At 46.9% G+C, this 25,495-nt stretch overlaps 6 protein-coding genes across 6 annotated transcripts; 4 read left to right on the top strand and 2 right to left on the bottom strand.

The window, feature by feature from the left end:
* Positions 1–1,982: 1,982 nt before the first annotated feature.
* Positions 1,983–3,170, bottom strand: N7458_006121 (uncharacterized protein; the record flags this gene model as incomplete). The annotated part of the gene is made up of 2 exons (XM_056909503.1): positions 1,983–3,021; positions 3,067–3,170. 2 exons carry the CDS (start codon positions 3,168–3,170, stop codon positions 1,983–1,985), a joined length of 1,143 nt encoding a protein of 380 aa, XP_056765207.1.
* An 8,598-nt stretch (positions 3,171–11,768) lies between these two features.
* On the top strand, positions 11,769–13,577 carry N7458_006120 (uncharacterized protein; the record flags this gene model as incomplete). The annotated part of the gene is made up of 2 exons (XM_056909502.1): positions 11,769–11,889; positions 11,941–13,577. 2 exons carry the CDS (start codon positions 11,769–11,771, stop codon positions 13,575–13,577), a joined length of 1,758 nt encoding a protein of 585 aa, XP_056765206.1.
* A 2,058-nt stretch (positions 13,578–15,635) lies between these two features.
* Positions 15,636–15,869, top strand: N7458_006119 (uncharacterized protein; the record flags this gene model as incomplete). The annotated part of the gene is made up of 1 exon (XM_056909501.1): positions 15,636–15,869. The coding sequence occupies one exon, from the start codon at positions 15,636–15,638 to the stop codon at positions 15,867–15,869; it is 234 nt and encodes a 77-aa protein (XP_056765205.1).
* Positions 15,870–17,086: 1,217 nt separating this feature from the next.
* Positions 17,087–19,363, top strand: N7458_006118 (uncharacterized protein; the record flags this gene model as incomplete). The annotated part of the gene is made up of 1 exon (XM_056909500.1): positions 17,087–19,363. One exon carries the CDS (start codon positions 17,087–17,089, stop codon positions 19,361–19,363), a length of 2,277 nt encoding a protein of 758 aa, XP_056765204.1.
* Positions 19,364–19,724: 361 nt separating this feature from the next.
* N7458_006117 (BCS1 and AAA domain-containing protein) lies at positions 19,725–21,138 on the bottom strand (the record flags this gene model as incomplete). Its single annotated transcript, XM_056909499.1, has 2 exons — positions 19,725–20,882; positions 20,938–21,138. The coding sequence occupies 2 exons, from the start codon at positions 21,136–21,138 to the stop codon at positions 19,725–19,727; spliced, it is 1,359 nt and encodes a 452-aa protein (XP_056765203.1).
* A 598-nt stretch (positions 21,139–21,736) lies between these two features.
* On the top strand, positions 21,737–22,219 carry N7458_006116 (uncharacterized protein; the record flags this gene model as incomplete). Its single annotated transcript, XM_056909498.1, has 1 exon — positions 21,737–22,219. One exon carries the CDS (start codon positions 21,737–21,739, stop codon positions 22,217–22,219), a length of 483 nt encoding a protein of 160 aa, XP_056765202.1.
* Between the last annotated feature and the right edge of the window lie 3,276 nt (positions 22,220–25,495).

Below are 25,495 nucleotides of genomic sequence, written 5' to 3'. Positions count from 1 at the left end.
GCTTCAAGAGTCCTGACTCCTCTAGGGCTCCCACTATCCAAAACCGGTTAAAAGAAGTAAAAAGGACCTCCGAGTGGCGAAAGTATAGAGCGATAGACTCCATGGCTTCTGAAATCACTTTGTGGAACATAACCGCGAGAAACTTGATAAGAGGCCGAATCGGTCAGCGGAAGCATTTGCCGTGCTTAAAGCGAAAAACAGATTTTTCCGTGTTCTATAGCAAAACATAAATTCTTGAGAGAATGTCGCCTTCGGGCCCCTAAATCGCAGGAATGAACTCCCGCCAGGAGTATATGACCGTAGGGCCACTATTCCTCAGGGTTAAGGATCCTAAGGGGCAAACATCCTCGAGGGCATTAAACCACAGGAAGAATCTTCCTCAAGCACAACCTACCTTAGGGTAACTTGATCCTCAAGGGTAAGAGCAAATTCCCCCAGGGGATTTCTACAGTACCACAAGGGTGGACTCCCACATGGACGCACGACCCTGGGCTAGGGCCGTCCCTGTGGGTGGTGTGTCCCCGAGGAATAGCTATTCCATAGTCATACGCTCCACAAGTACGGATTCGGGTCTCGCATCCTTGGGCCAGGAATCTCAGTCGCAGCTATATGGGCTGGCGGGCGGCTGGCTGTAGCCAGGGCCTTATAGGTGGCGGTCTATGTAGCCAGGACTATGTAGGCTGGCTGGCTTAGAGGGAGAAATTTGGCCAGGTTAGAGAAATTTAACCAGGAGAATATTAGGAGGGTGGGGAAATTCAGGGAGTTGGAAAATTCGAGAACGAAGAAGATCTTTTTGCAATCAAATTACGGGCAAAAAAGTGTTCTTTTAGTTCGTGTTTGTTGACCGAATAAAAAAAACGTAAGCCTGAGTGATTAAGAACCGTTTGAAACGGTGAAGTTCAAGGTCAAGTTGGTGGTGGAACCGCGAGGTACCTTGGAATAAACAAGTCTTAAAACGCAGGGGCGGAAGGAAAGAGTGGTGGAGGGCGCAAAGAGCGACAAAAAGCAGTTCCACTTTGGAAGCGATGAAAGAACATTGGCTAGCGGGTAAGAACGTAGACCAATCCGCGTCTATATGTGTGCCAAGCCTACCATATCTCCGAGTTAAAACCGAACGACTAGAGTTTTCCCAGGGAGCTAAAATTTTAGTCTTAAAATATTCCCCAGTAGCTAATCTTCCCCGTTCTCGAATTTTCCAACCTAGCTAATATTTCCACTCCCTGAATTTCTCCACTCTCCTGATATTCTCTTTGTCGAATTTTCTAACCTGGCTAAATTTTCTCTCCAAATATTTCCCTCTGACCTGAATTTCCCCATTCGAACCGTGATGGACGAACGGATTCACTCCGAGAAGAAAACATAGACCGCCAGCCCATACAGCTGTGACTGAGATTCCTGGCCCAAGGATGCGAGACCCGAATCCGTACTTGTAAACGCCCGAGATGGAATCACACATGGGCCAATTTTGGTGCACGACACGTTCTGGCCGGGTCTAGAACTTGGCCTCAGTGTTGCTATTCCGGGAACAAATTGAAACATATGATTGGTCTTCTGTCACACCCCTCTCCACACTTGGATGTGGTCTCGAAAGTTCCATAAGGTTACCTTTATCTCCAAGGCCGATGTTCAGTGCGTGTACGATTCTCGCGTTAGGTACTGTATAAGTAGAGGTAGCAGACATGTTCTAACAGGGGTCGTCCATATTAACACAGCTATTGTGTCCTTAGAGACGGACCGCCAGGAAGCAAAGAAAATCGCTCCGCTCTAGCTCTCACCTGTCCCTCCAGTTACAATAGCACTGTTGGCAACATCAAGAGAGACAGTACGGAGTACTTCGTTATCGCCTCAGCAGTTGAAGAAACCCTTATATTTACAGTATTTTCTGGAGGAAGCATTGTCCAACTGAAAGGAACTGAAAGAGTTCATTCGATGAAAGTAACTGGGGAGCTGAGATATGGGATCCTAGACCACCAAGGTTGAAATTACGCCGTCTTTGTCTGGAATGGGAAAACCCCTTGCCCTAAGAGTTCTGGTCCTCGACCTCCTCTTTTCGGGGAGAGAATCTCCCAATCTTCGTACAAATAAAGGTTCTCTAACAAATGTGGGGTTAGGTGGAGCTTAGTGGCGTGCTTCTCGAGGGCAGGAATTTCTTCAGCAACTGCATCCTCGGGGTCCGCTTCGATTGGAATCTCCTCGGGCTCCGGATATTCCTCAGCAGGAGCGGCAGCATCTTCGGGATAACCTTCGACTGGAACCTCCTCGGGCTCCGGATATTCCTCAGCAGGAGTGACAGCATCTTCGGGATAAGCCTCGACTGGAACCTCATTGGGCACAGGTTGGTGTCCAGCAGGCAAATCTTCTGTCTGTGATTCTTTATTCCTTTCCACCGTCACCAACAGTTCTTTCGCCGAACTATTCTGCCTGTGGCGGTTGTTCTGGTCCTCGATAGTTTCCCGAAAACATAAGCGGCTGGATAGTATTTCAAGCATCATCTTCGTCACGACATTGTCAAAGGAGTGATCTTGACCCAGAACTTTATAGAGTGAATCGAAATTTGATGTTGATTCTCGGGGGGCCAACCATTGCTCGAGACTTGATCTAATATGGTTCGAAAACCAAGTTTCATCTTCAGGGAGCTTTGAAAAGACCTCCCTTGTTATTTGAAGAATCTCAGGCGTAGCCATTGCTTCGCTGAAAAGTTCCATGTACCGTTTGGCAAGGGCTTCGAGAGCCGGAAGCTTGTACGCCCTGGATGCCTGATAGGCAAGGACGGCTCTTCGATATTCTCTAGTAATTCCAGGCTCGCCTTCCTCGAGTGGGGAATTTATCGTCTCGTAGCTTCCTGAGTACAAGAAGTGCACCAAGGTATGACCGGCATCCTCATGAATATCGGTAAGGTCGATGGTTGTGGTCCCAAAAAGTTGGTCGTCAAAATGCGGGTGTTGCCGAAGAAAATAACTGGGGAGACCGTACTTCTGACTCCCGATGCTGACTGTGACAATTGGAAGTTCATAAGGTCCACTACAGGTCAGAATATGTCCGGTACAGGTGGGTTGGAATTCTCACGATGACAATGGCTGATCGTAAGGTATCTTTGGAGATACCTGAGCAGGCGTTGGATGCTTGTCCTTCGCTTGAGTCTGATGCTGGTTGAGATTCTTCTTTCCCATTGTTAGTGCTGGATGATGCTGACTACAGGAAAAATGATAGAATGGTAAAATATGCACTTCGGCGTCTATTTATAAAAGATATCTAGGGTGCAGAACAGAAGGAATGCAAGTATGAGTTGTTCTTTACAGTATGCGCCGTAGACAAGGAAGCATTATTCGAGAGACACGTCAGATGTTGACTTGGAATCTAGACTAAGGTCGACGGGTTTGGGCCAAGGTGACTGGAGAATACGCTTTATAGCAGCCAATGAAGAGCCACGGAATTCCACCAAGGGCATCTTTTCGTCCCCAAAAGTCCCGAATGAGAGATGACCGTGAGTCCGGGAAGCTAAGCTGATGAGATGTCGCATGTTTACCATCTTATCCTGCTCTTAGAAGAATTAAGAGGTCAATTAATACTGTACTGTAACCACCATCAGCAATGGTCGTGGACTAAAATCGGAGGTACCAAGATTATCATGTATGCCTTGTTATTCGGGCAGTAAGAATACTACAATATTTCCTCTTCTCCCCGCGATTGGCAAGCTCCTTCCATACAGATGAGTAGTGTTTATAGATGAGTAGTGTTTATAGATGAGTAGTGTTTATTGATGAGTAGTGTTTATAGATGAGTAGCGTTTATTGATGAGTAGTGTTTATTGATGAGTAGTGTTTATTGATGAGTAGTGTTTATTGATGAGTAGTGTTTATTGATGATTGAGTGGTGTTTAGTTCCTTGAGCTGAGCATAGTAGGGAGACTCTGTTGTTGCGGTAGTCATGCCGATACAGTAGACACACAAACTTCCTGTGGGTTCACAGAGTTTGTTTTGTGAGGGCGAGGGAGGTAGGTAAGTGACCGTTGTCTACAGCTACCTTTGATTCTCAATTGAAAGCATTCTTTACTACAGTACTTTGATCACATTCAATGAACTGGATCTTGAGGATAAAGGACCGCGCAATGTGTGAAAAGGGTGAGAGGAAAAACGATGGTTTTGAAAGAGTGCCTTACATTTAAAATATGAGGCCTCAGAAGGTGGTGAGAATGTGCAAGTTTCAAGTTGATTGAAGTGGATTGGCTAAACAAAAAAACACAGTCTCCACCTGGACCAGAGGTCCGTGCATTTCCTAATAGTTTCAAATCCCCCAGGTCTCTGGCGTGAAATTATTTCAGCCTGCTTGCAAGGGAAACAGTGTGGTTACCTCCGCTCCATTCCGAGCCCTCGGGCGAGACCGGAGTCTGATAAGTAGTTTGCCTTTGGAATTGGAGCCACAATAGTGGCTGCACAGGCTCTCCTAAATGGATGAGGTATGTAGCAATCTAAATACAACGTCTATTGCCATCTCACAGTGTGGGTCAAAGCCCAGATTACAGTCTGGCCTTCCAACTGATGTGTGCTCCCTAACCACACTAACAGCATTCTGCTGTAGATCCTCACACCGTAGCCAGTTTAACAATTGTGGGCCATGGCTTGCAATAAACTCGAGGATAAGGCTAAGGCTGAAGCGGACCGTTCCGTCCCAAGTTGATTACATAAACATACTTCCAGTCTAGGCTTAGTGGTACTCTGGACACTGCTAAGAGTGCTCAGTAACAGCGTGCAGGGTCAACTCGGCAGTAGAGCTTGAGTGATATTACCAAAAACGAATACCGTGGGTTTTCAACCAATGGGGTCTTACATTGGTAATAAAACCAGAGATAATCCAATTTTGGCCAGTCATCTAGGTTCAGAATCTCCTGACGAGAAAGGCAAAGGTGTTCGAATGGTCTTCCATAAGGCATAAGCCTTCCTCTCTTCCTTGGGGCGTTCCTGTAGGTGAACACAACCCACGGAGTTTGTCTCCACGAGACTGTGGATTCAAAAAACCCCTGAAACCCAAAAGGAACTTGTAAATTGTATGGATTTGGCTCCGTACATTCCGATAGATTTCAAGTGATCGACGAGACTTTAGGTATTCGTACGCGGACCAAAGTTATAACGTCAAGATAAGAGCTAAAAGAATGTTCAAAGTAGTCTCTGGGGTCTCCACGTGTGATCTTGGGTTGATAGCCCTCGAACGGCATGTTGTGTGGGCAGAAAGGACTGATGAGAAAGTGCAGAGGGGGAGAGGGGGAGTTATAAGACTCTAGAGGTTTAAAAACCAGATGTGGGGGTATTTAGACCAGGGTGGTTTAAAAACCACAGTCGTAAAACCCTGGTGGTCTAAAGACCACAGGTCCCCCCGGATATGCCTTCCTCACCGCAAACAATGTACATCTATAAATAACCTCACTTATGTATACCCAAAAATAGAGACTGAAGCCAATGGCCAATCTAGACAGTGGGCCAGACAGATTCCTACCCGAGGCATTCATAGTTGATTTTCCCCTTGTCAGTGATATTTCCTTTCAGTCGAACAACGCTTCCACTTGAAAATAAATACTAAGGGTTTCTTCAAACTGCTGAAGAGAATTCGGTACCACTCTTGATGTTGCTCAGGGTGCCGCTAAGCCTGATTAGGTTATTGTATGTCAGGCTATCGTGACTAGAGGGACGTGACTGGATGGGCAGGTGAAAGCGGAGCAGTTTTCTTTTGCTTCCTGGCGCTCCATCTCGAAAGCCCACAATAGCTGTGTTAATATTGCAGGCTCTTTTTGGAACATTTCTGCTACCTCTAATTGTACCTAGGGCAAGAAGCCTTGCCCCTCGCACTGAACGTTGACCTTGAAGACGAGGGATGTGTTCTTGGGCTGGCCGCTGTGTAAGGTAGCCTTCTGGAACCTTCGAATGAAGTTGGCGAATACAAGAACATTGAGGCCACATTCTAGACCCGGCCAGAACGCGGAACTTGTGGTGTCTCCACCTGCTCAAGGACTACCCGTAGGGATGATCTGTTTTGGAGTAGTCCGGTCTGGCCCGAAGTTTCGGAATGAAGCGGAGGTCTCTCTCAGTTTGCAAACAGGCTAAAATAATTTCTCGCCAGAGACCTGGGGCGTGCGAGACTATTAGGAAATGCACGGACCTTCAGTCCAGGGGAAAGGTGTTTTTGTTTGGCCACTCCAATTCAATCAATCCTACTTTTCCACAGAGAGAACGCTGTTGAAAAATTGTCCATCCCTTCTCACCACTTCCTGCGGCCTCTTACAGTAATTGAGACACTTGAGTTTGGACTTTGACCATCACCGTTTTTCCTCTCACCCTTGTTGAACTCACAATTAGGCAGTCCTTTTACCCTCCAGATCCAGTTCATTTAATCTGATCAAAGTCACAAGAATGCTAACAATTGAGAATCAACGGTAGCCATGACTGCATTTCCTCACCTGCCTCCTTGGCCCTGCCTCCTTGGCTCTCATATACCAAATGGGGTGGTGTTGAAGCGACGTCTAGATACGCCTTGTAAGAAAAATATGCTAAGATGCGTGTAACGCGATGAGTTCTGGGAAAGACTTCCTATCCTAGTAGCTAGTTAATTGGTTAATTGTTGTTATTCATCATCTCATATTGTAAACTGGTTAGTGAGTTGGTTAATGTGACAATTGATCACCTTCAAATGGCCACGTTTGATGAAATGATGATAAACGTAAACACTCCTGGGCGTAGTGGCGTTACATAGTAAACATTCATTCTGTTCCCTTTGCCTACATGGACGCTTTCGCTATGTAGTCTCTGCGACACTTTTTGGTGTCCCGCTGCCCCTGCCATTTGGGAACGGTAATCCACCTCCCGACGTAGCCAATCCGGGCCATTTGCTACCGACGCTCTTTGGGTCTCGTTGCTTACACCATTTTGGCACAGCAGTCTACTGTAGCCTCATTTGAATGCTTCTCTGTCCTCAGCTCAAGTTGAAGTGGTCAAAATTCGGTACCGTCTCTCGAATCAACCGTTGTAGGACTTTCTTGCAACTCATTTTGTGCTGGAAAGAGGCGATTTGAACATACCAGTTTCCTGCTTGTTGACTATTACCTTGTACACCAATTTACCGTGGGCAATAACGAAACCCCTTGGAATATTGATTCAACCCTTTCACCGGTTTATTTACAAAGATTTTATTACCCAACCCATTTATGAAAACGAGCCGGGGTCCCATATGGTGACCGCAGTTTAATGATGGCGGTTAACGTGCCATTTTTGTCTTCATAACGTGAAAACAACACAAGACCAGAGTTTCTTTTTGTGAAATACCATATCTTTCTTCCCGTGTCGAAGATTCAAATATTCAGCTTTTCGCAGCCGGATTTAGGGCCGGTATTCATTACGCTTCTCCTTTTAGCCAGCCTTAAAGGCACCACTCTCAGCCCCCTGTCTGACAAGTGCTGTTCCATTTAAGAAACTCTAAGACATCAACTTCAAATGGCTGCTTTGGAAAGAGGTCGATCGGAGAATCTCTCTAAAAGAAAATTAATTCGTCAAAAACAGTACCGTCGCAAGACAAACATGATGAAGAAGGCTTCTGAATATAGCAAGATGTGTGATGCGGATGTGTGCGTAGGTATTCGCATGCGGGAGACTGGTCAGATATATATTTTGTCAGCGGATACTTCGGGCTTTTGGACCTTTCTTACCTCGCAATTGGTATGTGCAGACATGACATCATCCAGCAGGCAGCACGCTGACTAGTCAGAGCTCTCATTACCCGGCTCCGACCGTAATGACAGATCGTGATTTGCAGAAAACCGGAGAAGAGACTGTCTCCAGAGACTCATGATAGGCATTCATTCCACAGCACAGATGCTATGCAGGCACTCCTACTTGGGGTCAATCGATTGGATTGATGTAGAAAGGGCCATTGCGATTCAATATTATCTGTTGAATGCTACCGAATATGAAATATATTTCACACAAGTTCACTATTTCACCTGAAGCTGCATAAGTAGACTACAAAGAAGCTAGCAGCTTGGCTTGACAAGAATACAGGGATCACGGAAAAGTTCTAACACCCCTCGAGACCCACCCACCCGTAGCAAGCTCTACCGCCTATCAAACTGGTCACTAAGTCATGGTATACGGCGCCTGAATTAGACGAAGAACCTGCCGAACCCAGTACAGAATTTAATGGATAATGCGGTCACAAAAAAACCTTTTGGCACTACAGTTATGCTATAATGGCTTCCTAGATAACTACTGGGCGGATATTTCGACTGGCAGTATATATATAATTTAGGTGTGGGGCTATGGGGTGTTAAGTAGGACCTTCTGCGTAGCCATTATATATTTGTTTCCGTGCTAGAGATATCCGTTCCGCCATGCAATGAGCTCATTAAGGAGAGTGGATATTCTTTAGAGCACAGTATCGCCAGTATTATAGCGAGATGGTGCCCAAGGGATTCCAATGTCAGCATTGTTACCATATGAAGTGTGGTTCGATAACTCTCTCAAAAAGGAAAGTTAATTAACTATGACATAATGATACAGAGGATTTCGAAAACAGATTACCCCCCAGACACACACGCTTTCTTTCCCAGAGCCCCACAAGAACGCCAAGTCCAGATCGCCAGGTTTCAGAGTCTTTTATAGCCAATCATACCGCGTCACGCCCAACGGAAGGGACTTTTTCTAGCCAAGGTTAGCTTAGCTCAATCGAAGTGGGGCGCTGGGAAAGAAAGCGTGTGTGTCTGGGGGGTAATCTGTTTTCGAAATCCTCTGTAAGTCATCATCCTCTAGGTGAAGCAACTGGATATTTTGGATCCATGTGTATTATGTAAGTATGCTCAAAGCAACCTCGCTATACAATTATATAATTTGCAAAAGTCGGAAATTTCCGATGCTGTGATCGGCTGTGATCAGACAAGCTACTGTGACGTAGCTGATGTGAGTTGCCAAGGTGTTGTAGTAAATGTGAATACTTTGGGCCGATTATTGACCTTTCAAGGTGACTAAATATGCTGTTAAAAGGGGCTCCGTATGGAAGAGGGCTTCGTATGGAAGAGTGTTCCGTATGGAAGGGGGCTCCGCGTGGAAGGGGGCTCCGTATGGAAGAGTGTTCCGTATGGAAGAGGGCTCCGTGTGGAAGAGTGTTCCGTATGGAAGGGGGCTCCGCGTGGAAGGGGCCTCCAGCAAGACTGGGGGGATCTGAGTCGTAATAGTGTGTATTTTGATATTTTACAGAAATAGGAGCCCCCAGCCACCTTCTCAGCGGGCAATAGCCTAGATGATACTGTATATATCACTGCCGAGTTGAACCTGAACGCTCTCTCCTAGCGGTGTCCAGAGTACCACTAATCCCAGATTGGAAATATATTATATAATCAATTTGCCTTAGTTAGTTAACTAACACTTAGTTAACTAGTTAACCAGTTAAGTAGAGGACTAGTTAAACACTTCAATCCTTGGCTTTAACTTTGAGTCTATAGAATATAATTGGTATTGCCAGGGGGAGTACGCATGAGGTCTAAACGTAGGTATACTGTAATCTGGGCTTGACCCACACCATCCAGTACTTTCAAAGCCAACGCTACCTTTTTACATGCCAGGGAGGAAGTGATCTGGTGGCTGCTCGGGTTCTCGGATACGCGCTAATGTGGGAAGAAAGGACGCTGAGACCCAATCAACTTGGAACAGTCAGCAGTGGCCAATTGGGTAAAGGTCACAGGTAGATCTTGCAAGATAATCAATCACACCTGAGTTTGTGTAAGGCTTAGCGTAGCAACGGTCTGGCTGCGAGATACTTTTGGGATATACAACCCATTTAGAATTTTATGAGAATTAATCGCTATTGTATTTATACAAATACCACAGTGGAATGAGGCAAGGTATAATCCTAGACAATTCGATTCACAGTGACCAATCAGCCATTTTGAGGACCACCTAGCCACTTTGAGGACCGTCTAGCCACTTTAAGGACCGTCTAGCCATTTTGAGGACCAACGAGCCACTCTCAGGACCAATCAGCCATTTTGAGGACCACATAGCCACTTTAAGGACTACCTAGCCACTTTGAGGACCACCTAGCCACTTTAAGGACTACCTAGCCACTTTGAGGACCACCTAGCCACTTTGAGGACCACCTAGCCACTTTAAGGACTACCTAGCCAGTCTCAGGACCAATCAGCCATTTTGAGGACTATCTAGCCGTTTTAAGGACTAACTAGCAACAGGAAGATTCGGAGACAAAACAAGCAATTTCAAGGCGAGAGACCCTACCTATACAGTAGTAATAAAACTTCAGTACTGTTGAAACCACATTAGTATAGAAACTACAGTCATATGACTCCAGTGGTTTTAAAACCGCAATATCTAATTTTGACATCATTTGCAGCATTACGTTATACTACTCCGGTTTTTATACTGCTGTTACGATATCACACTGGGTCACATGATAACAAATGTAAGCCAAAAAGACCATTCATTATATCCGCGCTCGGCGGATATGACCCAGGAGCCAATATATATAGTATCGCTCATGTTGCTATTCGTAACAACTACGGTGGACTATGACTACTCATACACCCAGGTGCCAAAACTGGATACTTTTTTTTTTAGACTACTGAAGTCTCATGACTGTGATTTTTATACTATTACTGGAGTTTTAAAACTACTGCATGGCTCATTTACCCCGGGAATCGGCCCAAACCCGGTATGTAATGCCTACTGCATGCTGCATATTTCTTCAAATACGGGAGCCCTTCTCTGTACACGTGGGGATTATGTGAGGTATACCCTGTACATAGGATTTGGAACATTCTTTGGAAAATGGAGGGCCCTTTCCTCAACGCTCCAGAGTCGAGCCTTCTCTCTCTTAACCGTGTCCAGAGTGCCACTATACCTAGATTGGAAGTGCATTATATAATCAGCTTGTCTCGGAAGGATGCTCCGTTTGGACGTTGGCTTTAACCTTACATTACATCCAAGGTCGATTGATTAATCACAGTACTTTGTAACCCTTCTTCAGAGTCTTGTCCAGAGCTATACCCATATATAGACTAGAGAAACTTGTCACCAAGGCCCAAGAAACAAGGCAAGAGTGCAAGGGTTCTATCCGCAACACTGGCATTACTGGGGTCGCATAAACCACTTCAAGGATCAGACATTCTATTCCTGGGAGCTACGAGTGCTCTGGAAACCGTAATTATGGCTCCCAGGAGCAAGTACTTAAGGATCAAGTTGACGGATTTAGGGACAGAAAGGCACTTTAAACGTTAGGCCAACGTTTAGTTCAACTCAAGAAACATGACGGCGGACGGTCAGACTGGCTCAGGAGCTCAGGAGAGCAGAAAATAACTTAAAATCGGTATTGGATGGTAGTCTTTAAATGTGATGGGACAGATACCAATACCTTTCCCAACCTCAAAGTTCCTGATACCAATTGGGGAAACTATTGTACAAGCGGGGGTTTAGTTTCTGAGGAACAGCGCTATGTCATGAAAATAGGTCTGGAATCGACACGCGAGGCTCAGCGGTTTTATCATGTATCTCACCTAAGCGTTGGTTTCTATTCAGCAATCAGTTTCTGCTTTTTGGACAACGAAACTTCCATTTGTTTCGGTCTCACTTTAGGGAAGCAAGGTTCTAGGCACCCAATCCTACCTGTTCGGGATTAGTGCGACCCCGTGCAATAGAATAGTCTATCCTTGATTCCCCCCTTCCCCCCATCCCTCGCCCCAATTGCTTTTTCCCGACGTCCACTGCCCAAAACAAGCAAGCATGGAAGAAGTCTTTCAGTCTCTGACCACAGGGAAGATCCATGAACTTCTAGTATTTTGTGGGATCGGTGACTGTAACGATGATCCCATCAAACAGCATATCCTTGCCATTTCGAATTTTGGTGCGCTTTCGAATCGCGGCCTGGGAAAAATTGTATACTGACGCATTGAAGTTCATGATCAAAGGTTGCGAGTAGGACTTACAGATCCACCGCCGATACTTACACCCCGACACAGCCCGACCCCTGACGCAGCGGCGAATGAAAAGCGTGGGTCATACAGATTCTTGTCAACATCAGATAAACGAAGCAGGCAAGACTACACAGGGCTAGATGGTTCGTCTACGAAGAAGAAAAGGAGACGCAAAGATAAACCTAAGGGTGACCATATTGGGAATGATAATATGCAGAAAGGAAAAGACGCTGTGGTAACTCGGGAGGGTGGTACACCTGTCCCGCATCCCCCGACGAGTGAGAAACCAGCGGAGATTGCCCCCTGCCTCCAGCTTCAGGCTCTCTCCAACCAGCCGGTCATCCCCATAAACACCCAAAGGATCGAAACGGTTCTGAACAGGGTGCCAGATAGTATCCTGGAGAACATACTCATCAATTGTGTGCGGTTGAACGATCGGCTTGGAAGGTACGGGCAACGATCTGCACAGACAACTGTGACAACCAGGGTCAAGACTATTCAAAGCTTCGTCGATGAAATTATCCAGCTAGACTACTCCGATGCCATACAAGCGATCAAGCAAGAAAACGCCTTTTCAGCCAGCAAGAACATCCAGATTCGGTACAACGAAACCGCGTATTGGGAGATCATAGAGAAAGGTGCAGAACTTCTCGATCCGAAGAGTCTGCCAAGCCCTAAAGGGCCTCTCGATGAGTTCACAATGGCCGAGAAGGTTGCGACCGAGCGCTTCATGAGAGAAGCAGGGTATGGCCTCAGCCTTGCTAACCAGCGTCAGTGCCGCCTTTTCTGGAAGAGGCTTTGCGAGATGCGGAAAATGGGCGTTAACAAGATTCTCCTATATCGGACTAAGGAGTTCGATCGTTTTTGCAAGAGCTGTTCGGCAGACGACGCGACATCTCTGGTAAAAATGATTCGAGACTGGGAAAATATCTACGGTTTGCAGATCGAACAGCTGGAAAACCGAGTAACTCAAGAGAGTATGGGCGATCTCACGGGAAGGTTATGGCTGGGCCAGCCTGTTTTGGCCGAGAGATTGAAGATTTCAGATGTTGCATGGAACAGTGCGAGTAACGCTTGGCTTTCCGACGAGGAAGCAGTCGCTTTCCAATCGAGTGGGCCACATGAGCCATCTTTCGCACAGTTTGGTGGGTTTCTTGACTTACATCCAGGGGCAGAGGCGATGAGAAACAAGTCTATATTTGTTACCATACTACCCAAAGACAAGAACTTCTTTTCTGTTTGTCCCATCATTTCAGTCCAGGAAGGAGATTTTCTTGGAGTTTTTGCTGGGATGATTCGCTACTCAGAGCCCTGCAACGTCACATATGGTGTGCCTGGCCCCGAAGAAAATCTCTGGTTGGACTATTCCACACTCACTGGGGCACTCAATCTGATGAGCGTATCGCGCCCTGGCGAAGATTCCAATGTTCGCCTTGACTGGGAGCTCATCGGTGAGCAGAAGGGAGAAAAGCCGTTCTTGATGTGGAGGGTGACAGTTCGAGCTCTCCGGACGATTAGACCGTTTGAAGAGATGATTAGAGCTGCTCCGCGAAAGGAACAATACCTTTTACATAAATCAGCAGCCGGCGCAGAAAGGGGATTCAGGAAGGGTGGATAGTAATGGATTCAGAGGGAAGAAAGATATTGAGCTGTTCTTTGCTTTACTGGTTCGATCTCCTGTAAATTTTCAAATTCGAGGGTTGTCAGGCCTTTCTTGGCCCTCCTCTTCTTCTCCTTGCTTCAGGTCTACGTAAGGTGAGGACTTCTAGCTAAATATTGACCTTAAACGAGAGATACGTCCCTGGTTGCTGGTCGCTACGCAAGGTAACCTTCTGGAAATTTCGAGTGAATGGTTGGAGAAAAGGAGTTGACGGAGGACCAATCATACATTCCAGTTTGTTCCAGAATAGCAACGCCAAGACCAAGTTCCAATCCCATGTCACTGTAATAAATCTCTCCACTTTTCCACGACACCATCCGTTGCAACACACAGATAAATGGTTTGAGGATTGAATCTGCCATTCCCGTGACCCCATTCTCTCTTTCAGCTTTAGACGCATTGATCGTCGTTTCGGAACATTGGCGCGTAACTCGCTCCGCATTTTGCGCTTGGCTGGGATGTTTGTATGCAAGGATTTCATGCTGGCCTCTATGGTCGATTTGCTTGTATTGACAGATGGACTCGGTGAAAAGCGGCCAGCTTGGACATGCGTCGCACATAATGCATCTGAACTCAATTTCAAATTTAAGTTTTCTGCGTACTTGGAATAACATTGTGTTGGTAAGAATCCCTCTCGGTTATGACCAAGAAATCATTCACGTACCCTTCTTGGAATCTCCCACCTCGTTTGACTCTCCTCCCGCTATAGGAGGACTAGATTGAGCAATTTGAGTACCGTCAAATTGCTGGCCGCTGTGGTACTTGACAAATGTTAAAGCCAGAGTAGATTCCGCAAGGAACAAATTCTGCGGTTTGGTGCGACAATTATCGCTGGCCCATCTTTCGTATTCTGGGGTACTCATGCGAACTGTATCGGCATCCGAGCTATCTTCTGGCTTTTGCTGCAGCTCGCCATCCTCATCGGTAACAATGGGATTGGCTCTAGTTGAGCCAGTTGAGCCAGTCAGAACCGTATGTTCGGACATGCCGTTGGGGGGAAACTGAGCAAACCATGAGTCATTTAGCTTCGTGAACACAGTACTCAAGAAGAAATTGGCCGTTGCATATCTTAGACTCAATCTTCTTACCTCAAATGTTGCAAAAGATTTTAGATTCCAAGTACAAAGCTGCTGTTCGGCCTAGACGGGCATGATCACTTATGGGGTAAAGGTGAACGTGAAGGTCATATATAAGCATGTACTCTTTATAACCTCTCACAATCTCGGGTTAGCTTTCTAGGAGTGGTAAAGTCTGTCTCTGGGAATATGAAATACCCCTCCTGGGAGCTATATTGATCCTGGAACTCTAGGTAAAGTTCCCAGAGCAGCCACTGGTCATACCAGGATCGACGGAAAGTGATTGATTGATTGATTGATTACCTCTGGAATTAATCTAATGCGAACAGTCTCAGGGTTTCCACCGAACTGAAGCTTTATTAGGCACGGTTATTCTCAGGAAGGGATTTGAAGCTCTCAGGATTGCGGGTTAGCTTGCCTAGGAGCGTAAAATCTGTCTCTGGGAACATGAACACCCATCCTGGGAGGTATATTGATCCTGGAACACCAAGTAAAGTTCCCAGAAACGCTTCCGTCGATCCTGGGAATAGAATTCCCTCAAAATATGGATGAAGAAACTTTTGGGCTGCTTCATGTACGGATCCACTCCTTTCTTTCACAAGCCCATCTAGTTCAGGATCGTGTTGGGCAGTTCCGGTAACTCTACTACTCCTGGAAACTCAAGCCGTTATTAGAGGTCAACAGCGGATCTCCGGATGACTGAAGTAACTCCGGGATTGGTATTGATTGGTGGTTTCCAATAAACATCTGAGGGTTCAAGTTTTCCATAGCTCCTTTCCCTGTGATCCGCTGAGCCCCATTTGACACGGACAACTGCTATGAGGCACAGAACAGTTGGGATATGTTGTTTATTGAGAGCGATACTAATTTGACCTTCACTTTCCCACCAAACCCCTCTCTAAATCACGCTGGAATATCAACGTAGGTTGGAGCCAGAGCAATGACGTCACTCAACTTTATTGGTGGTGATCGGTGGGGCTCAGTATATATATATGGAGATTCGAAACTCCTCAAGAATACGCGGGCTTTGATGCTGAACAACGCAACTGCGCGGTCTACCATAACGGCCAGTCATACAAGGACTGCTCTGGTGGAGAACAAATCACCGCTAACGCAGGGCCACTCGAACACTACTGATTCGGAATACAACTGGTTCGGTGAAGCTGAGCGTTAAAGTCGGCATATCAAAAGATGAGGCATACAATCCGTTGTAACTAGGATACCTGTCGGGGCTTTACTTCAGCATTAGTGAACAGCAGTCAACGGTGGAACGATATAGCCAATCAATTGGAGAAATTCGAGGATGAGAAGTTAGTTAGCTCATTTTTTTGGGGTTGATGGATCTTGGGGAAGATGAGAGATTGGCTGATCTACCAGATAAAAGATATTCCCTTTCAGAATATTATGTACACGTGCTGGTATATCCACAATGCCAGTAAAGTGCGATCTAAAGAGTAGCTAGTTATTAGGTATGCGGGTTCATGTAGCTGGCGTCTCACTTGAACGGAATAAAGGATCTTTTTTGCGGGAATCCGGCAGTGAAGATTGAGGGTAAGAATATTAAAATATGAGGCATACAAGGTTCAAGTGATGTTAAGGAAGGTATTTTTTTGATGTGTGTGATTCTTTCCTCCGCTTTTTTGGTATATTTTCCGCGAGGATGCTTGATTCTACGATCAACCTGCTCAAAACTGCTGATACTGTCAGAGGCCACCTGGACTGAGCAAGGTTTGCCCCTATAAATACCTCATATAGGTCGGCCCTCCAAGCATTTTCCAGCTCATGATCATTACAGGATAACTACCTAAATAGGTCTGGTACGTCTTTTCACTTTTCTATGAGATGAGTGCATGAGGTCTAACCCCCAAAGCCTAAAGCATCCACAAGCGTTCAGCAAACAGACGAACAACCAGAGATGTAAGCCCGTTCTTTCTTCATCACAAGGGCTTTCGCTGACTAGCTTCGTATTCACTATACTCACAGCGCATCACGCGACTATCTTATGCGCGGCGCGTTTTTGATTGTGTAACGGAAAGCAGGGCCTTCCGACTGTCACAATTGAGAGTATTATCCTCTACACAGTGACTGTACTTAATGATTTGCACCAAGAAAAACTCCAATTCACTGACGAGGCCAGTTTAGATACCACAATTGAATCGACGTACGGGAGGACAGTCTGGAACTAGGGACTTGAAGGTCAGCAGGAAAGGTCAAAGCGTGTCAGTGCCTGAGGCATAAAAAATTGACCCACAGGGTGAGTAAGCTGGTAAACACCCAGGTGCGCATTCCCCTGCAACGGTTCGTTCTACGTGTCAGACGGCGGCCGCTTTGCTCCGTTGACTTCGATTCCGAGGTCTTTTGATTATCTACTGAAACTGCTTTCGACAAGGGATGGAAGAAACAATCGCCGAGTTACGTCGTCAACTTGAAGAAGAGCGGCGGGCGCGAGAAGAAGAGAGAAAAGCGCGAGAAGAGGCAGAGCGCCGAGAAGAGGAAGAGAGACAGGCGCGAGAAGAGGAGAGAAGAGCGCGAGAAGAGGCAGAAGAGCAACTGCAACCCAACACACTACTACGCCTCCTCGATCGCTGCCACCATTCTCTGTCCCAAGCGATCAAAGTTGAGACAGATGCGACCCTCACAACTCAGGGTGACGCGGCCGACCCAGCAAACCGACTTTACCCTAAGCACATCATCCCTTGGCTTGACTTTCCCCAACTACAGGAGCAAGTCTGGGAGAAATTCGATCGCACCGCTGCCTTTACCGAGCGCCCACTATTCCCTTCTGATACCCAAATCGATTATGTTGTTACAAATATCCAGAATACGCCAATCTATTCGGAAGCTTCTCTTCGGAATTTTGAGCGAGACACGGTGGATAACTTTGTCGAAAAAGTCGTCAACGTTTTGCGAGACGATAAACCTCTTCGACGTGAGTTTGGAATCCAGGGCCGAGTCACCTTCTATGATCGCGCGAACCCATCGGAGACCTCGCTGAAGAATAGCCTGGAGCAAATGAATATTCAGGATGCGCGCACACCCCAACGACTGGCGAACACTAGGCGTGGAAGAGGCAGAGGAAGAGGGAGCGGAGCAGCGCAGAGACAGAAGAGGGATGGCGCTGTACGAAGACGCAATCGGCGCGCCGACCAGTTCTGCGTGCACCTTGTGGCTGACGAACGACAAATACCAGTGTATGCAGTGGAGTTCAAAGCGCCGCACAAGGTGACAATCCCCGAATTGGTGGCGGGTCTACACAAGATGGATCTGGCTCGCGATGTCATTGACCAGGAAGGCGACACATTTGAATATTATGCCACCCGCCTCGTCGCGGCCGTGGTCACTCAGATATTCTCATACATGATCGACAGTGGAGTTCGATACGGTTATATCTGCACGGGGGAGGCTTTTGTTTTCCTCCATATCCCGAAAGATGATCCCACGGTTGTTCAACATTTCTTGTGTATCCCGAATCAAGACGTGCAGGAGGACGATGAATTACGCCTCCACCGGACCGCCATCGGCCAGGTGCTTGCATTCACCCTTCAAGCACTGACCGCAGAAGCTCCAACTCAAGAGTGGTACGATATGGCAAATGACCAGCTGAAAACATGGGAGGTCGAATATCTAGACGTGTTGAGACAAATTCCCGAAACTCTCCGCAAGGACCCGCCAGCCTCTATTTATCGGCCCTCGCACTGGAAACGAGATCCGAAAATACACAACACGCGCTCTCGCGCTCGTTGTCAACCCGGCGCATCTACACCGAAGCACTCGTCGACTGAAGGTAGCGGCAGTGAGGAGGAATCGCACTCGCCATCTACCGCAGCAGCATCCCGCAGCCGATCGAGCCGCGGCCGAGGCAACAACCATAAAATAACTAGGGGAAGCGAAAGGACACGATCCGGCCGGGACAACAAACAGACTTCTCGAAAAGACGGGCAATCTACCCGACCATACTGTAGTATTGCTTGCATTCGCGGGATAGTTAACCGAGACCCACTGGATAAGAAATGTCCAAACTGGAGACTACATGGTAATCTATGTCACTCCATGGGACCGAAGGAGTTCACACGCCAGCTTCATCGTCAACTTGCCCGAGATCGAGACCTCGGGTTTGAACAGCTGCACGTCTGTGGTCGGACAGGCTACCTCATGAAAGCCACCCTCCTTTCACGCGGATACACTGTGATAATTAAAGCTACGACTCTGGAAAAGCAGCATCGCCTTCAAGCGGAAGTGGACAATTATCACCACCTCAGGAGCTTGCAGGGAAAACAGATCCCCGTCTGCCTAGGGACGTTTACGCCACGGGTTTCATATTGGTACCATGGTGAACTAATGGAGCAGATGATGATCCTCAGCTGGTCGGGAAGGAGGCTCCAGCACGTCATAAACGATGAGAACTCGAGGTTCTTTCACCAAGAGCGCGAGAAGGCTCTGGCCATGCTCCGATCGCACGGCGTTGTCCACGGCGATAGTGAGTGGCGCAATATGTTGTGGGATGACCTGGGTGGCTGTTTGACTGTCATTGACTTGGAGGATGTGAAATGGTTGAAGCGTCCCCGGGTCCTTGAACCGAAGTCTGGGAATGCACGACGTGGTCATCGCGCAACTGCGGGAAAATCCGGCCAAAGATTCCTGTACAGCTCAGCCGCTGTCTGCACGTGACGCCACCGGGGCCTGGGCTACGCCTCATTCGAGTCGATTCATGGTCGCACGCTCCAATAACGAGGGGGAAGGAAGTATGCTCTGAATATGAGACAGCCAAACCACCAAACAGATTGCCTACGTGTGTGAACATGAATTGCTTCGCAGATGAGCGATCGCGCATTCTGTTATTGGCCGTAAAAAAATTTGTGGAGATCGGTGGCTGTCGTGTATTCTCAAGATATGTGATGAAAGCTCTCAAAAGACTAATTAATTAGCGCCGTCAAACATACTATCCCTCAGAACGACTTTCTTGACCAATCTCCTCCTGAGATTCTACCTTCAGTTGTCCCCGGGCCCTGTTTCCTCCGTTCCTCTCTCTTCAATGCCTTGTTTTCGCCACCCAGCTCTCCACACCGGAAACAGCATCATAGGGCGACTTCTTACGCTCCAAAAGAAATGATAGAACTTCTGCTGGGCTGAAAACTTGCTCGGGCATCTTGCTGGCAAAATCACGAGAAAGCCCGTCGATCGTCTCGTCGTCATATTCCTCGTTGCATTGCTTTTGATTCGGCAACTGCTTGAAAACTGTGTGGAAGAGCTGAGTCGAAATATTCTGATCGGCAAGTTTGAAATGAACTTTCTTGTCTGAACGGCCAGGCCGAATCAGTGCTTCGTCCAGATGCTCGATGTGATTCGTGGTCATAATGAGTATCCGGCCCTCTTGAGATGAGACACCATCAAGCACATTCAAAAGTCCGGATAGGGTGACTGCGGACTTTGACTCGTTTTCTTGGTCTGTGTCGACGCTGCCCCGACGTCCCACCCCAGCAGTATCCACGTCCTCTAAGAGAACAATACAACGTGGCGGAAGCTCAGCAAAAAGCCTCATTAACGTGGTGTCTGAAATATTCGATAGTTGAAGCGTATAAATATCCAGTTCGTGTTTCCCTGCAAGTGATAGACTGAAGCTGGATTTCCCGGTTCCAGGGGGGCCAAAGAGAAGGTAGCCTCGTTTGTAGGGAATTCCCCGTTCTGCGTACCAGCCTTGCATATCTTGGTCGAGAAACTCGTCCACATCTCTTAATATGTCATCCTTTACCTCGTTGTCCATGATGACTGTGGAGATAGGTCGCACTGGTCTCAACCTGGCTTTCTTCCACTCACCTTCACGGTGCTCAAAGACAGAGACCTTTCTCTGGGTGTCCTTGATATATTTTTCTCGGCACTCTTCGATCAGACTTTTCAGGATGTTGGCATTGAGACCAATAGAGGAGATTCGGAGATCCTCTCGATGCTCTTTAACATCGCAGTGAAGAACGAGCAAATGTCCCTTATACCAGAAAAGAAATGATCCATCCCATGGAGAAAAAGTCAGAGGCTTTTTCTTTGTTGAATAGAGGTTGCTGGTCCGCTGTGTGGATCTCACACGAGCAATCAATGAATGGGCATTGTGGACAAACGGTTGGTCAGCTATCCAATCAACTAGCATATCGTATGCTTCGTCGTAGTATGAGACATAAATTGTGGAGGCTTCAAACTGTCAGACTCATCCCATTATAACAGGAGGCATACCCACTGAAGTAACTTCTCACTATTTCCCAAACATAGCGGACTGCATAGCGGGCGAAGAGGACAAACATCCCGAAAGCACAAAAAAGTCGGGTGTAGCTGTCCAGGTTACCAGCAAGCAGCTGGTGTGCGGAGGCAGAGGCTATACTGAAACCGGGAAAGATGACGTCTATAAGAGACATTTGGGAGGGGCCGTGGTAGGAACCACCGTTGATGGCGTTCATTGTAGAGAATGGCAAGATGGAAGGGGCTATACCGTTTCCTGAGAAGAGGATTGTGGAATATTCAACTCACAGTTGCTTGATAGTATCATGTTCTTTTATATGCTCTAGATCAGGGAAGAACGAATGCTTCATGTATAGAACTCGCATATGCGTCAGCGCCAATCTCGGCCGCCGAGCCCCCCATTCATGCATTCATTTTCACGGAAAAGCGACGTGCGTATGGCTGCACCAACTGTCTTGGGAAAGGTCCGTCACAGTCACATTCTCAAACTGGGATCGTATTGCCTCTATCAAGGTGTTGTCCCCGCAAATTTTGCGGTGATGAAGGTGTATAGATCAAACAATGTCAAAATATCCTACGAATGGAGGCAAAATGCTCGAGGCACGCGCCCCATCACAAGTTCTGGCCCCATCTTCACATGCAGTGGCCGTGCATTGCAGGGTCACAAATCCCTGTTGACTGGGAGCGGCTGAGTACCCCGCTCTGGTCCAAAATGACTTAAAGGCTGGGCAATTTGCCCACATTACTCGAGCTAGGTGTACCACTCAGTCTTTCGTCCCTTTTTCCCCGACAATCTTCGGCAAACCTTCCCGTATCATGGATACCTACATTCAAACCATCGGCTCCCTGGACGACTTCGATCCTCAGGCTTTGGCCCCGAAAGATTTGGAGACAACTCTATCGACTCTGAAGCAGCTGCTGCTGAAAACGGAGGCTGCGAAACTATTGTTGCCTGCAAAGGAGACATTTTTCAGTCGTGTTGCATTAGGGAGACTATCTCATTTGCTGAATTTGGTGTTTAGGCCAGATAAGCGGCACGAACCGAAACTGGCAGCTCTTAGGGAATTGGACTCTGTGTCATTGATCATTTGTGGGCTGAGTCTTACCCAAAAGGCCATCGAGGTTATGCGAAAAGAACTTTTTGACATCTTGCTCGAACAAGCTGTTGTCGCTTCTCAAACAACTGTGAAGATTATCGCCAAGAGCGATGAAATAAACAAGGTAGTCCTGAGCTCATCGGCCGACGAAGATTTTCTAAAAAGCAGGTTCTATCGTCCGTATATCTTGCAAAGTAGCTAACAAGGCCATAGATTATATCAGTCTGAGACGAATCGTTAATGGCACTATACGACCAAGTCTTCAATACTCTCTCTGCGGAGGACCGTCCTGGTGCTATACTACAATCATCAAGCCCGAGTCCATGCAAACTACATTCCCTCGGTTGCTTATTAAGGCTGTCCGCGGCTACGTCACAACTTTTCTCCCATCCGAGGGATCTACAGACGGGTTAATCAGAGTTATGATTATGTTTGATCAGAGCCTCCTTCAAAATCTGTTTGGTTGTGCAGAGAGCGATACAATGGCTGCTGGTAAGTGACTTCCATGTCGCACTTGGCTAGTACTGACTTAGAGCAGAGCGTTTTTCGGTTGGTTGCGCTGTAAAGAACCAGATAGCTGTGGCGTTTGGAGATGATGTTTTCGAGGCTATTACAAGCAGTCAAGCCTGGAGCCAGGAAACCGGGGAGATTGAGACTAAGTGTGTGAAGGCAGATATATATCCAGCACAACTCATGATGATCAGTCTGACTGTTGGCTGGACATCATGTTACAATTTCGTAAATTCAATCTACCGGTCGTGATTTCGCCGACCCACCCTTTGCCCTGACCCGTATGCCAGGCGGTAGCTTCATCTGTCCACTCCCCTCTGCTCGAAATAGGGTCGAGCCATCCCCATCCTGAAACAGTATCTCCTCGCAAAATTCGCATGCAAAAAATTGTTCTTCGGTCAAGGACGCATCGATCTGGTGAGCGGCTTTCCTATCAGACTCTTGAAATGTGGCGGTGGTGAAATTTTGCCAGCGGCTCGCCTGCTCAGGTCAGAAAGAGTGTGCAAAATATCGGGACATGTGCCATACCAAGTCGGACTGTGTCACCTTCGCTTCATTTGCCATCCGAAAGGATCAGCGCACCAAGACTAGTGCTCGCGCGGTTGTCAAAAATGATCGAACCTGGTCGTGGGAATTCGAATGTGTTGGAATCCGAAACGTGCGTTCTTCGGGTATAAAGTTGACAGCTGCGATTCACTAAGCACGTACGGATCTTCGCTAGTAATTGTGAGATGTTGTGATTAATATGGACGTCGTCGGCTGGCCGCGGCGAAGATATCAGGACGTTCGTCGTTTGAGCTTGTTAGAGGGGCAGAAGGCGGGGGAAGACCACGTGATTACTAAGACTGCCCGATCCTGCCCGATCCTGCCCCAAGTTGGGCATTCATACTTCGCATTTCATTTTGATCCAGAGAATGCTAAGTCATAAATCGAGCCGTCAGATACCCGTGCGAGAGACTTTCATTCCATATCAATGTATCTGTTTGCTCTGACTTACATAAGCCTGCAGGAGTAGGAACAGTCAACAACAATGCGGTGTCAAGCAAGAGAGGATAGTTCATGACATGACCGAGATTGATGGTCAGAACTTCCTCAAAATCATGGCAAAATGACTGAGGTAAGTGGTGCATGCATATTGAGCAGGGGGCAGAATACTAGGCAGATCTTGCGTTCGCTCTAGTCAAGTTTCCTCGAAGCCTAGACATTTTGCCCCAAAACACCTTGCTCCGCAACAGGTAACCCATCCTATCGTCCTGTTCCTCCTGGGTAGCTCTTTGGTTAGATAAAACAGAGTCAAAGTGGTTAATGCAAGCCTAGAAATGTATAAAACCCTACGGTAGCCAAGCTCAGGAAAAGTAAAGGTACGGTTTTGTCTTCTCAAAACACGAATATAACGGTTTATTTGTCTGGGAGCAAATATCAAAAATTCAAGAAAAGATGTATTCTGAGGTGGTTTTTCAACTGGCTACATCCGCAATAGCTTCTTTCTGCTGTGGAACAAGTCTTCTTCTCTGGCTCTTCTCTATCAAGGCTTTTAGTCTCCCAAGATTGAGCAGTGAATTTCTCATCTCCAGCCAACTTATTATAGGCGGTGCCGCGTTTTTGGGTCTGATCGCGTCTATTCCGCTCCTACTGTTTGAATTGAAGTGGACGAAAGGTGAAAAATACAACGTCCCCCTTCTCAATCCCCATCGTGCCTAACTCTATTCTAGGCCTGTCTTGGCCAATACTACAGCAGGAAATTGGCAGTGTATTTCTTTTACTCAACTTAAATGAGGTAAGGGCACTTGAATAGAAGAAGAGCGACACTGACCTCTCCAGTACCTATCTGTTTCTACTTTGCAATCCTCATTAACCCATATGATATCTGCAATATTATTGATGGGAGCAGTTACTACCCTATCACTTTCCCTGTTTTTTCCGGTGCGATTCAACAGATAATTCCTTCCCTACCGTGCGTGCTTATTTGACCTAAAATACAGGAGCATCACAAAATCTTCATTTCTTCATATATGATCTTGAGCTTGGCTAGTCTCAGCTTCGTTCATGCCCAAATTATTCGAGCCTGGGTCATTTGCATGAAGCCATGGCGTATGGAAATAAGTACGTTCAAATTGTTTTGGCGAAGTCCACGAAGTCCAGACCTCACAACTGCAAGGCACCAACGAGCTTTGTGGGTAGCTTCTATTAGCTCAATGGGGTTATTACTTGTTTTATTAGGCTTGATAATCATTGCCTATATAAAGCCCGAACTGCAGACCCAAATTGCGACGGTACGTATCTTGTTTAGTCCGTCATGAATCATGATACTCTACTCACATGATGCATAGCTCCAGATTACTACAATAAGCCTAAGAAAAGCGGCAGTTTCATTCTACCTTTTCCGAGCCCCGGAACGCGGTATGAACGTCTTACTTTCGCATGGACACGTTCAACAATAAGAAGAGAACATAGATTAGCATGTGGAGACTACAGCAAAGGATACACCGGAGTCACGAGAAACTCAAGATTATCATTACGTTATTTAAATTGCGGTGAAGAGATAGGAGAGAGTCAATTGCTCACATTTTGTACTTGAGGCTGCCTCTAAATCTTGGTGATATGCCCAGAGTACATGTCTCATGTGCGCATATCTTCGTAGTGTGGCAGTCAGTAATACAGCTCCCCCTATTGGACGTGCGCGACGAACCCCGCTCTGGTCAATGTTACTCGAAAGTTAGGTATTTTGCCCGTGGCCCCCTTGTCCGTAAAATGCACCTCATCTATTCGTCTGTTTTTCCTCTCGGATTCTATGCACAGACCCAGTAAATGTCAGTCAGAGACAGGGTTCCCCTCTCCAACTAAATAGTTTTTGACCCACATGAACGATATTGCGCGGTAGGCTGCGAAAGAAAAAAAAATACGAGTTAATCCTCACCCAAATGGTGAATATTGCATGCATGAGTTCCCACCGGAGACGGATGGACAC

The sequence above is a fragment of the Penicillium daleae genome (genome assembly GCF_028827525.1).
Source record: "Penicillium daleae strain IBT 16125 chromosome Unknown utg000006l_segment0_segment0, whole genome shotgun sequence".
Classification (NCBI taxonomy): domain Eukaryota; kingdom Fungi; phylum Ascomycota; class Eurotiomycetes; order Eurotiales; family Aspergillaceae; genus Penicillium; species Penicillium daleae.
This window is presented reverse-complemented; position numbering and strand designations above follow the sequence as displayed.